The sequence below is a fragment of the Eublepharis macularius genome, chromosome 5, assembly GCF_028583425.1.
Source record: "Eublepharis macularius isolate TG4126 chromosome 5, MPM_Emac_v1.0, whole genome shotgun sequence".
Taxonomy (NCBI): domain Eukaryota; kingdom Metazoa; phylum Chordata; class Lepidosauria; order Squamata; family Eublepharidae; genus Eublepharis; species Eublepharis macularius.
The window spans coordinates 68,765,869-68,779,918 of record NC_072794.1 but is presented as its reverse complement, the minus strand read 5'-3'; the positions used below and the strand labels follow the sequence as shown (position 1 = coordinate 68,779,918).

Here is a 14,050-nt window from a genome sequence, read left to right as displayed (position 1 = left end):
GGTTCATGCTGTTGCAATGCTGAAGGCATGCACTGGTGCTAGAAGAACACATTGATAGGTTCCAGCCCAAAGATCTTTAGAAGATATCTAACTTTTAAATTTATAAATACAAAGATATTAATCCATGATAGCTGCCCTAGTTAGATACTCTCAACAGCATTACTCAGCTGTTCAGTAGGAAGACAGTAGCTGAGGAGACTAAACCCAGTTCTCCACTCTGATCAATTCTAGTCTTCAGTTAGTGCATTAGAATAACATATAGAAGTCACTTGCAAGTAAAATTCTCCATACATTGCAGGATATAAGTTCCCTACTTAGATATGGATGAAAAAAACTTTAGAAGGGAAAAAGATAATATTTATCCCAAACTCATAATTATGAAATGGTTGGTGCATACTGATTTTGCAGCTTCAGTTTCATGATTGAATCAAATGCTTCACATTGTGCCTGAACATCTGAATGAAACAAGACTTGTAAGTCTTCACAGTGTGAGACTTCAATTTATAACCTTCAGGAAAGATTACACTGTGACATGCAGAGTTCAAATAACTTGAGATGCATCTCCTTCCAAATCTGCTCAGAAATTCTCTGTGACTATATTTGTTTCTATAACCACACCTGTTTGACACTTCCCTTCCCTTTAGTTTTAGTAAATACTCTGTTGCTGCTTACAGATAAATTATCACTTGCAGTCTGGGAAAAGCAGAATGCATTCTCAGCAAAGAAGAGAAACTAACTACACATAAAGTTTTCCACACCACATTTAAAGAAACAGAAAAGGTCTCTTTGGGCCTAATCCGGCAGATATAATAGCTTTCTTCATTACTGAAAGCTAGGTAAAGTAGAAATTGTATGTTGTCTCAGCAAACCCATGTCTTCAACTTGCTAATATGGAGGTGCAGGGCATTTACAGGGGAGTTCAGTGAAACCAAGGAGAGTGATTAAGCTTTCCTAAGCTAAGCAAGGTCAGCCTTGGTTATTAATTGGATGCAAGACCTCCAACGAAGACCAGGGTTGCAGAGGCAGGCGATGGCAAATCACCTCTGATAGTTTCTTGCCATGAAAACCCCACCAGGGGTTGCCATAAGTCAACTCTGACTTGAGGGCACCACACACGCAAACACACAGATTCACACCTACCCGGTGATTCACACACCGCAATTTCCCCTCTCAAAGGCATTTTTCCCTTGGCTTACTTCTGGTCTTGGAATCCAGCTGGGGGGAAATAAGCTAAAATGATTGGGTGGCCATTTGTAGATGAGAATCAATGGGTTAAACATCCCCTTTCACTTGATTCTCTCTTGAAAATGCTTCTCTGATCCTATACTGGGTTACAAAGAAAACAGGATTGTGTATCACATTTCCCTTGTTAGGTGTAGTTCCACCTTATCCTTAGTTAAGTTTTCTCTGAATTTGCTGCATGCCTTGTTTAGATATATGCCAGTGTAACACCATCTAAATAATTATTTGTTTATCTGATTAATGAACATCCTGAGAGACTCTGAAATAATGAGGTTGTACTGTAATGATTCACTAAGCAAATCTCAAGTTATAAAAAAGGCTGCATAGTCTTAATTAGCATCTATTAATTTGGAAAAAATCTAGGGAAGGCTCTGACAAATCTCTTATCTAAACTGTTTACCTGGTCCAAGTTGAAAAGATTAGACTAAAAGATTTCATTGACTTACCCACACTTCCAGCAACAAGAATTTTGCCTAGGAATAGTAAGAAGTCTGTCACTTTGTCCAGCACGGCAACTCTGTGCATTAAAGAATAAACAATTATTGCAAAAACCTTCCTTTCCAAAAGGTGGAGCAATTCTGCTGTCAACCAGCACTAACATTACTGGAAAACTTACAAGTGAAATTAGTTTGAAATGTCTCATTCTAATGCTATTTAGACATTAATGTAACACAACGTTTCAGTGTGATCATGGACAAGCTCCGCCAAAAGCAACTGGATGATGGTACTCTGAGAATCAAATAAAAGTCTGGATGTGGGTAACCTAGATTCTCTTTCAGCTAGGTAGATTAGCAAGGCAAGGGACTGATGTGAGGCTAGAAAACTACTCAAAGAAATGTATGTTACAAATAAAATAGGGTTGATGCAGTCATTACAGTCTACCAGTATTTAACATTTATTTTAGAGGACAGAAAGCAAAAGTGATACGCTCCTTGTCTAGAGCCTGGAAGCCTACGTAATGCATAAAAAACAAAGGAGACGGGAAGCCAATAAAACTTGTTAGCCTGAATGGACACAGGTTAACTGGCAGCGGAAAGCACTGTGGGAGTTTAATGAGAGAAACAGAGAGACAACTTTGATGGACCAAAGAAGACATATTGTCGAAGGCTTTCACGGCCGGAGAACGATGGTTGTTGTGGGTTTTCTGGGCTGTATTGCCGTGGTCTTGGCCAAGACCACGGCAATACAGCCCGGAAAACCCACAACAACCATCAAAGAAGACATACTCAGGGCCTAAACACAGGTGGAGAGATCTTTTCTGTCGTATTGGGGTCCAGGGAGGACGAGCTTGGACTGTAAACCCATTACAATCTATTGATTAAATAATAAATGTCCCATGGTGGGGAACTCTGATGGTTGCTTGGGATCAGGTGGTGGCATAATCATCCCTGAAAAACAGAAGTTTGGGGGGGGGGGGTCTGTAGCAGAAAGGTGGTACTGGATGTCATCCAGTAAGTGTGTGGTTCTTTCTTTGATTCAGGTGGTGCAAGGGGTAGAAAGCTATGGTGATAGGAATAGTGTTGGTGCAGGAAGACACATGAAGTCATGATGGCTCTCAGTGCATTTCTAATCTCCAATCCATCTGGGGAAATCTGAGTAATGAGGCTTTCTCAGGTGGCTCCACTTCAACCTTGGTGCTGTGCAATGCTGAGTCGGTGAAAAATAAGATCTCTGTAATATCTGACTTCTATGATGAACTAGTGGATGTGATTAGGGGACTAGAACAAAAGCCTTATGAGGATCAGTTAAAATGCTTAGGGCTGTTTAGCTGAGAAAAAAGGCAAGTAAGGGGAGACATGATGAAATTAGAGGTGTGCAAAATGAAACAAAAGAGCCAGAAATACACCTGGAATTTGCTCTTTTGTTTCATTAATGCAGCATTTAGAATGGTGAACCGAATCCGGGAAACCAAGTTATAAGAACACTCTCCTACGAAAATATTTGCGTGTTTTGTTTTGGTTCTTACTGCGCAGTGGCAGGCAGCAAACTTGCAGGCACTGGGCTGGCAGCATCTTGTTTCACTTAACGGTTGTGCTTCTTCAGGGAGAGAGACATGATGGTGGTTAGATGGTTGTGTAGCCACTGACCATACAAGGGATGAGTGGTTCTCCAACTGCTGTCACCCCCAGTTCTGTTTCCTCCAGGTGTCTGGTTGTCAGGGCACATTAGACATCCCTAACAGAAATGTTCGGTGCTGCAGGCCATAGAGTGCATCAGGGTGGGCTCGGGCAGGCAACTTGCCTCCTTGGTGAGATGAACACTCTTGATAGCAGACCCTTCAGCGTAGTAGAGGACACTGGCTTCTGCTGGCTGCTTCTTTTTGAGTACCCTTGGTTCATGATCCCCACTTGCACCTTAATGAACCAGAACGTAGTGCCTGCCCTTTATAAGACAACTAGGGAGTATGCGAAGGCACAATTGTCTCGAGCTTCGAGAAGACCTATGTATTTCACATCCAATATTTGGACCAGCTCAAATGTGCACCACAAGTATCCCTAACATTGGGTTGCCTCACATTGGTGGCAACCCAAGAACCTTCAGGTGGGACTGGGGCTGGGGCTGACAGCATTAGAGAGAGTGAGAGTCCCACTGGACTGGTTACCACCAGACACTGCTCCATACCAGGTGATAGATATGGTGGCCAATGTGTCTGCCATCATCCAAAGAATGATAGGGGAGGCAGGCAGGGATGTCACCCATGGATTTGTGGTGATAGATGGCAGTGCCAACATCTGGGCAGTGGTTAAGGGCTTGTGCTTCACTCACATTTACTGCATGGCCCACCTCCTTAATTGAGAGGGTTAGGAAAGCCCATTCCCAACTGGGACACTTGTGTCAGTGACTTCCAGCATCTGATTCAGTTCTGCAGATAATTTCAGGCCACTTTTCAGTGTGAAGGCTACCTACAAACTGTCTTAGAAACAGGTGAAGTGGGGCATGCCATAGTACCACTTTTATGGGATTCCATCTATGACATGTTCCAATGTCCAGTGGAGCAAAGGAGTACCCTATATGAGTTGGCCAGTGAGATTGATATCATGTGCGGAAGGGGGGGGAATCCTGCTGAGCAGTGGGACACTCTCCCCCCAATGGTGTTTGTTCTGAAGCCCTTCAAAGACTTCACCAAGGTGCACTGCAGTAACATGTGTAGCCTGGGTCATGTCATTCCCTTAGTGCAGGAGCTCTGGGGGAAGCTAGATGAATTCATGAGTGGCCCAAGGCAAGACATTCATGGCCCAAGGCACTACTTCCAGCAGTGCATGCCCTGGTGAAAAAGCTGAAAGATGTTGTAACTTTCAATTCCAGCCTCTCACCAAGGAAAGGGTCTACATGCTGATGACCAGGTATGATCTGTGCTTTAAGGGCATCATTGCCCTTGCAGATGATGCTCTCACCTAATGGACAGATGAGCTCTCCAGGAAGGTGAGGCACATGCAGGCTGAGAGAGGTGTTGACCTCCCTGTGGGTGAGGAGGACCACAAGGGTGAAAGTGGAAGTCAATCTTTGGCAGCCTCTTATCCAGGGGAGGAACATCCCTCACCACCTCATCCTGAGCATTCTTCCTGAATGCCTTGGGGCAGACACGTGGCTCTATTGGGAAATGGAGGCACAGGAAAGAAGATTGGGCAGAGGACATGGTTAGGGACTACCTTGTGGAGCCCTAAGAATGGCCCAATATTGACCCTCTGTAGTACTGGGCCAAGAAAGAGATGGTTTGGCCAGATCTCTCCCTTGTGGAGTAGAAGTTTCGCTTCTGCCCTCCTACAAGTGTACAGAGTGAACAGGCATTCTCAAAGAAAGGTGACAATGTCAGCCCTCACTGTTCATGGCTGCTCCCTTGGCATACAAAACAGGTGGTCTTCCATAAGGTCAACCTCCCACTTGCCAGCTTCCCAACCCTGGACATTGAGGCTGCTTAGAAGGGTGGCTGGCACAACATGCCAGCAGGACCCGCCCCCCCCCCCAAGTATCCTCCTGGCTTGGGATGAAGGGAATGCTCTTCTCAGTTTTCCATGGCACGGAAAACTTACATGATTGGCCCATGACTTCAAAAAGCGCACGAAAGGTGGTGGACAAGAGGACAGGTTGGGGAAACACAATTCAGCTCCCCCCATAGGATGCTAGTTCCAGTTATACCTCTCTGTTACAATTTAGTTGCACTAACCTTCTTACACATACTCCACCTCAGTTCAACCATGTTGCGCACCAGTTCATTAACCAAATCTGCACAACCATTCAAGGTTTCCACGTGTTTTGTTGTATTATCACTTGCAACTTTCCTTCCCACTGCAGATCCACATCAGTGGTGAGAGAAAATCCCTTCCTCGGGAGTTACAGGTAAGGGATGCTTTCTGATCACTATCACCTCCCCCCTTTGTTGCTGTGCTGCTGAGAGAAGGCTCCTGGATATTCCTGTGGTGGTGGTGAAGACTCCTGACTTATTTCTAGACAGACCATCCAGTGGCTGCCCTGCAGACATCCTTGTCCATCTCCTTGGCCACCATTGTGCATCACAGAGGCTAGCTATGTGTGTATATTTCTCTTATACACTGTCATTTCCCTGTAACTTCCCCTTATCCTGGGGAAAAAACACAGACAGATGACTTGCTTTGGGTGACAAGTGATCAACACATCTGCTGACAGAGCTCCCTTTCACATTTCAGGTGGAATCTGTTCCTACAGCAATCTAGGAAACAGGATTGCTGTTGGCCCAATGACGGGGTTTGGAGATGATTGCAGTCACTAAGTCAGCAAGTGCTTGTAATTTTAATTTTAATGTCCATAAATGTGATCCACCCTGAGCCTGCTGGTGCAGGGTGGGTGGAATACAAATTTAAACAAAACAAACAAACAAACAAACAAACAAAATGTACCACTAACTGGAGTTCTGCCATGATTGGTGGACCACACTTTCCCAGACAAGGAAAGATGGTACCAGATGTGTTTTGCAGGCAATGGAATAGGAAGACCACAGGTGGGGGCCTTGGTGCAAGGGGGATGAATGAAAAGACTTTTGGTTTGGAAGTGTACCTCCACTGCAGGCCTGGACTGCAGCAAAGGACAGGATTTCCTGCTGTAGGAACAGCACTGTAGGAACAGAAAAAAACTGTGTGGAAAATCTCCATCTTAGCCATTCAGACTTGATTTAAGGGTGTGACAGGTTGCATACCTAAGAATATAAGAAGAGCCCTGCCGGATCAGAGCATTGGTCTATCTAGTCAAGTAATTTTTTAAGTGTCAATGGAACAGCATGGTGTTATTGAGATAAATGGAAGGCAGGTCCCCTTACCTCACCACGTTTCTCATGAGCAGAAAGAAAGCTTCCTTTGCCGAAGTGCAGAAGTTTTTACCATATATTGCAATCTGTAAAATATCAAGAGTAATTAACCTGTTTATGGGGAAAAGACTTACTTTGGCCTATGAGAATAACAAGGATGATATCAGTAGTCCTAGGACAAACAAACCGATCTATGGTACCATACTGTTTACCACCTATGGACAACATATCTAAATTGCCCTGCCCATGTTAACTAGAGTTTTCCATAAAGACGTATTTTTGCCTTATTGTTCTCATATAGACCAACTACTGGAAAGTATTAATATGTTTTCCTTCCAGGACCTCAAACAGTAAATGAATGGAAAATTCACGTTATCAGAAATAAACAAAAATTAAATGTAGATAGTTGGCATATGGAATGGTTTCAATATGACAATCAGTAAAATAGTAATAGTATTTAAAGCTGCTTTTAAAAAAAAGACTGAATTTAAACATGTTGAAATTGTTCTGCCCTTTAGAAATAACTAGATCCTCCAATGAAACTTCATAATGACTGAAACCTTTGTAATATCAAGCCTAGATTAGAGAAATACATTCTACATGGGACTAACTTTGAAAATTGCACATTATGAAATAATGTGTTATGACACCACAGCATACTTAGAAAAAGAGAGTGAAAATATGTACCATAATGTAGGCATTTCTGTTGATAAACTTAAGGAATTTTTCCAGGCACCAAAAACAGCATTTGAAGCAGCAAAGCAAGAACTTAGCAAAGGCATTCTGTGATCCTGCATAAAAGAAAAATGTATATATGCGATAATGAAAAGTTAGTAAGATGTAGGACTTCATCCACATCAACTTAGACCTCATTTGCACCAGGATTTCTGAGTGTGTTCAGTCACTTGCAACAAGATGTGTGCAATCCATGCCATGCTGATGCTATTAATATTTCAACTGCATGACAATTCCAAAACAAATTACTGGATTTGTCCTGCAGCTTATTGTGGCTGTTGGTATAATCATACGATTCAGAAACGATGTTGGCCCTAGCTTTCCCTGGCCTTTTTGAAGCATAAAATACCTATAAATCCTCCAGTTCATTTCCTGCTATTCCAGAGATACAACAGCATGAAATATGGACACTCTAAACTGTTCATGAGAGAAAACACCATCAGAACCATTCATGGTGCAAGAGGTATAGTTGTATTCTATCCTGCCACATGCCTGTGGCCTGCCATCACTAAAACGAAACCAAGGCTTTTAGCTAACATCTCTTTCATATAAATAAGAGTTATTCTAGTTCATATGAACCCAAGATAGGGTTCTAGGCTTTTTTAACCAAAATGCTATCGTCCAAAAAGAAAGAGAGACTGTTCAGTGTTACAGAAACTCACCTTTCAGTTTGTGATCCAAGTATTCCAAGATTACTCGTATCAGTTGGACTACTGCAAGAATTAAGGAGCCAAATGCTAGGGAGCCTGTATGATATCTAGTTGAAAAAAAATGGCAAAACTCAGACGTTGTTATTACATTATGAATAATCAGTGCAGTTATGATAAAAAAATAGGGGAAAATCTCACAGATTTTTCACAATGCAATCATGGATTGCAAAATACTGACTCATCTTGGTATACTTGAACTAGGGTTGCTCGGTCCCCTTACCTTAAAAGTAGGAGGCAGGGGGTATCAGTGGGGTGAGGTGCCAGTCTTCTTCCCTTACATGCACATGCTCTGTGGCAGACCCCAATACTGTCGCTTCTGGTGTGACCATGGAAGCAATGGAGTCTCACTGCACTTGATTCTTAGGAATCAGCCCCAAACATCACATTTTTGTTGTGTTTCACTAAGTTTTCATTATATTTTCTTATGTTTTGTTGGATTCTGTCACTTCTGGATTGCACCAGAAGTGATGTTATTGGAGCCTGCTGTGGAGTGTGCATGGCCTTGGCCTGCCTCCATTCCTTTCCCCAGCAGATAAGCGGTGGCAGGGGGTAGCAGCTGGGGGCAAGGATCCCCCATCCCCAACAGAGGGGCTGGCAACCCTAACTGAAACTTGTATACAAAGTATTTTTAGACAGATTTTTAAGGTTAAAGTCGATTTCAATGGTTATTGTAGGTACATCTTGCTTTTACTGCATTGTCTTTTACCTCTGTAATTCCCATTTCTGCACTGTTTCACATTGTTTTCTCATTCTGTTTACTAGTCCTATGGTGTTTGCATCATTTTATATTCTGTAATACACCTTAAGTCTCAGTGAGAAAAGTAGACTAAAATAAAATAAACACAATTCAAAATATCAAACATAACACAGTACAGGGAAAGGTGTCTAACATCTGATTGCCTTTATCATAACTATCATGACCACAGGAATGTGCATTAGACTTTGTAACCATTTTTACTATAAAATCTACTTTTTCCAATGAGGTAGAAGTCCAGTTCTAAGAGTAGAAATAAAATACAAACTTAATCTTAATTATTCTTTAACTTACCGTATTGCTCGTCCAAATGAAGCAAACAGTGGGCATGCTGGAATGTCTGCAGGTTTTCTAAAGGCCCAATAGTAAGAGGCAAAGGCACCTGCAAGGGCACATTGACCCAGTGCAATTGCAAAATTTACTAGCCATAGAAAGACAAATATATTGCTGAACTGAAAGACAAAGATGTATCTGTGGTATAGGCTTTCTCCACCATAGAAAGCAAATGTACATTGGGCCCCTGGACATAGCTTGGTCACATTTGTCATGTTGAAAGTCTGTTTGACAGCAAGAAAGATATTATCAATATCATGTATCTAGTATCTTAGTACAATTCCAAATCAATCAACCATTCTCTTCAAATTAAATCTTTATTCTGAATTTGCAATTAATTTATTTTGTATAAAATATTGTAAGAATTGACCTAAAGACAAGCACTAGTTGTCCGGGTTGCTCAGTACCTCATTACTGGCAATAACTGAACACAAGCGCTTCAAGAAGTTTCTAACAAAAGAATATACTAATAAAATTACTCAGTAAATAATAACAGAAACAAATATTTATATGCATATAAATATTTTAACCAAAATGCTATCTTCCAAAAAAAGAATGTTCAGCCTAGATAGATAGATAAGACAGACAGACTGTGTGTTTCTATTCTGAGTGTTTCTTCTTATTTTTGAAGGACTGTTATATTGTTTTTATGTGCTTGTAACTTGTTGTTAGCTGCCTTGAGTCTAAGGAGGCAAGGCAATATGTAAACAATTAAAATAAATAAGTAACAAGATATAAAGGATAAAATACCAAACACTGGATTAATTTTTAACTAGCATTGCAGATGTACAATACATTAAGAAGCCTTTGCAAGGAAATGTTAAGTATGCTTACCTCTGGGTAACAGGTCAGATTTGCATACTTGCACAGGGTTTGATTAGCCATGACTTTATACACTGGTTCACCTGATGTAGCTAAGAAGCTTGTTTTAATTGGGTTAAGTAGGAAACAGAATCACAGACTCCTGTATTCCTTTCCAAACACAGAGACATAGCAAAGATACTTGGCACTAATAGGAGGAGCTCAAGAGAAGCCCCGGGCTCAGACTTACCTGTGGCCCTCATTTGCAGGCTGTGTGGTGTGGTGGTGCGGCACAAGGTGGCTGTCATTATTACCCAAGGCCTGCTGACTCCCAGCTGCCTATGCCTTGCTGCATGGGCAGCCGATCTGGAATGAGCTGGCCAGGCTCCTGGGGGCGGTCTTGGCCAGTGGACATTTAATTTGTATTTCATCTTTGGTTGGTATCCAGCAACCTATCTTCAATTTTATATTATTGACTTAGCTACATAATATTTATGGGCAAAGTAATTACATTTACAACTCTTAATATGATTAGGGTTACCAGTCCCCTGGTGGTAGCGGGAGTCTCTGCTCCCATCAGTAGCCGCCGCCAGTCACCTGGCTGGTGGGGGGGAGGGGGGAAACAAGCCCCCCAGGCACACTCCTAGGGCAGCACGACATCACTTCTCAGGAATGATCCCATTGCGCCACCCCGAGAGCGCTCTCACACTTCGCAGTGGGCTGATTTGGGCCCCAAACAGGTCAAATTGGGCCAATTTGAAGCCCAAATCAGCCTCCTGTACATGCTCCTGTGCCTGCACTATGATGTCACTTGGAAGTGGAACACAGAGAAGGTGAGTTCTGGGTACCCACTCTCCAGCTGTGAGGGTAAGGGGACCTAGCAATCCTAAATATGATACATGGTCTTGACTTTATTTCATGCTATTCTGGGACAAAATTCTAAGGAATTCACTCCACGTTATTTTCAATTTCATCTCAGCATTTTTTGTGTGATAGATCAAGTATTTATGTATTTTATTGCTCTGTGATATTTTATACTACTGAAAAAGGCCTTTGGGCCGAAACACATCTGGTTTTATTGGTACTGTACATATGGCAATGAGTGGTACTCAGCCTTCCATCCTTCTGAGGTTGGTAAAATGAGTACCCAGTTTCCTGGGGGTAAAGTGTAGATAACTGGGGAAGGCAATGGCAAACCACCCCGTAAAAAGTCTGCCAAGAAAATGTCATGATGTGACGTCCCCCCATGGGTAAGTAATGACTCGGTGCTTGCACAGGGGACTACCTTTACCTTTTACCTACATATGGCAATGAGTGGTACTATTATACCCGTATATTCGTAATTTTATTTTATTTATATACAATGTTTTCATACGTATATGTAGAACCAAATGATGTTTTTATCCTAATTTATGTATTTCTAATTAAACATTATATCAGTGTTTTAAATTAATATTTTTAGTTATTTTCCACATCTTCTTCCTGTTGTTCCAGCCTCCTTGGTTACCTTTGGTTTGCTTGGTTGTTGTTTTTCTCCCCTTTTTGTTGTCCTTACTAACAGGAGCAGCCCAGGAGAATCCATTCCCTGTGACTGATATATTGGATGATACTACAGTGTGCCTGTACTTCCTGTAACCCTCTTTGCTATGCCTGCAAGCAAAGGCTAAACTATTGCTAACCTTTTGCTTAATAACAAGTTAGGCCTTGTAGTAAGCATGGGAAAAAAAGCAATATAATTTAGTAACACGTCGGGAAAAGATACTGGGCAGATCAAGTGATCATTTTGATGGAGCAAAAAAGCTCCATGTTGCTGGTGTTTATCATTCAGAAAGCTTATATCATTATGCAAATAAGTTTGGCAAACCAAAAGTAAAGGTTTCCATAAAGGGGTGCATACTGAATTCATCACTGAGACAAGATAACCAGGTCTTGCCGGACATTCAGTGAGAGAGTTAGGAAGGCTATGAAGAAGCGAATGGGAGCAGTTCAATACGGCAGTTATGAATGTACTGTGTGTGTGTTATGTGTTGTCGTCTTTGACCTATGGTGATCCTATGAACAAAAAACCTTCAAAACATTCTATCATTATCAAACTCATCAGATCCTGCAAACTGGAGGACATGGCTTCTTCTTATTGAGTCAAGCCATCTCATTTTAGGTCTTCCTCTGGAGGTCTAGACCTTTAGGTCTGGAGAATATATTTCATAGGGATCTTTCAAAGGCCATATAGCATTCATACTGCTTCCTTCTCACATTGCAGTAAAGAAGAGTATAACCACTAAGGCTAAAAACAGCAGGGATGCAGAATATTCTTTTCCCTTTGCTCAGCTACTTTAGCTTCTAGAGAAGCAAGCTGGGCTCTCTCTCGCTTCGTACTAAAGCACTGAACTGGGAACACAAGAACATATCAGGTGCATAAACTTTTTGACAGAAAGGATACACAGCAGTCACCGCCCAGTAGGAAATACAGATTGCAATAAGAATGAAGGTAACGATTGGGTAGAATAATGTAGACATGATGTAGCCAATGGCCCTAAAAAAGAAATATATAATTGTAAGCAATACATACTGGAAGTACAGGCTTAGAGTTCATATGCTTTCTATACCCGAGTCCTTTTCAGTATTCAGTGTACTTTAGTTTGCGATCTTTCACAGTTTCTTATTTACTATTTTTCTTTTTTCTTTATTATAATGTTCATAAGACCTTATATTATTCTTCACTTTAATTTTTTGTTACGTTCTGTTGCCACTGTTGTTTCCATTAATAATATCTCCCTTTTTATCTTTTATATTGTATTTGTAATTTTCAATGCATTTTGAATTGAGATGTGTACATTTTTCTATTCTGTTGCTTGGATTCAAACTTAATAATTTTTCTATATAAAAGGCAAGCCATATTGGCAATAATGCACAGGAGCATCAGGATAATAATAATAATAATATTTGATTTATATACCGCCCTTCAGGACAACTTAATGCCCACTCAGAGCGGTTTACAAAGTATTATTACCCCACAACAATCACCCTGTGAGGTGGGTGGGGCTGAGAGAGCTCCAGAGAACTGTGACTCGCCCAAGGTCACCCAGCTGGCTTTGTGGAGGAGTGGGGAATCAAACCCGGCTCTCCAGATTAGAGTCCCGTGCTCTTAACCACTACACCAAACTGTGCGTCGGGGGCCAATGCTGCTTCCAGAGGCCCCTGCTATGGTGGGACAGCCAGGTGAGCCAGCCCACCGCTCCAGAGGGAGCCATGGCGGCGGGATGGCCAGGCGAGCCTACCCACCCCTCCGGAGGGAGCCACAGTGATCCCTGCATTCCTGGGCTTTCTAGGGCCCATTTTTTAAAAAACAGGCTCTGTTGCTAGTCTTAAAATAAAACAGTATGCTGGCCATAGCTTAAAGACTATTTACTAAAATGTATTTATCTTCTCACTATTTTAAAATCTACAATTGCTACTGTCTTTCCCAGACAAGGTTGTGTATGTTATGTGCTATCAATTCTCTTCCAATTTATCACAAACCTATGAATTAACAACCTCCAAAATGTCCTAACATTAACATCCTTCTTCAGATGTGGCAAACTGGAGGTCATGGCTTCCTTTACGGAGTCAATCCGTCTCACATTGGGTCATCTTTTTCCTACTATCTTTCACCTTTCCTAATATTGTTGTCGTTTCCAGTAAGTCTTGTCTTCTCATGATGTGACCAAAGTACGATAGCCTCAGTTTTGTCATTGTAGCTTCTAAGGAGAATTCAGGCTTGATCTGATCTACAACTCACTTATTTGTCTTTTTGGTTGTCCGTGATATTTGTAAAACTCTCCTTCAGCACCACATTTCAAATAAATCTACTTTCTTCCTGTCAGCTTTCTTCATGGTCCAACTTTCACATCCATACATAGTAATGGAGAATAGTATAGTCTGGATTATCTTGAACTTGGCCACCAGAGAGACATCTTTATCTTTAAGGATCTTTTCTAGTTCCCTCACAGCTCCTCTTCTAAGTCTCAATCTTCTTCTGATTTCTTGGTTGGAGTCTCCCTTTTGGTTGATGATTGAGCCAAGGAATAGAAAATCTTGAAAAATTTCAGTTTCCTCATTGTAAACTTTAAAATTGTGTAATTCTTGTGTAAGTAATTACTTTTGTCTTCTTGATATTCAGCTGTAATCCTACTTTGGCGCTTTCCCTTTTACCCTTCA

General features: G+C 41.5%; 1 protein-coding gene across 1 annotated transcript in view; it reads right to left on the bottom strand.

Moving 5' to 3' along the window:
• Nucleotides 1–14,050, bottom strand: part of SLC44A5 (solute carrier family 44 member 5) — a 322,515-nt gene that overhangs the window by 13,421 nt on the left and 295,044 nt on the right. Inside the window, exons 13-19 of the mRNA XM_054979634.1 lie at nt 12,294–12,386; nt 9,887–9,974; nt 9,014–9,276; nt 7,918–8,012; nt 7,208–7,311; nt 6,533–6,606; nt 1,689–1,759 (exon numbers count right to left, since the gene is read on the bottom strand). Of these exons, the coding sequence (XP_054835609.1) occupies nt 1,689–1,759; nt 6,533–6,606; nt 7,208–7,311; nt 7,918–8,012; nt 9,014–9,276; nt 9,887–9,974; nt 12,294–12,386 (788 nt within the window). The remainder of the gene's footprint in view (nt 1–1,688; nt 1,760–6,532; nt 6,607–7,207; nt 7,312–7,917; nt 8,013–9,013; nt 9,277–9,886; nt 9,975–12,293; nt 12,387–14,050) is intronic.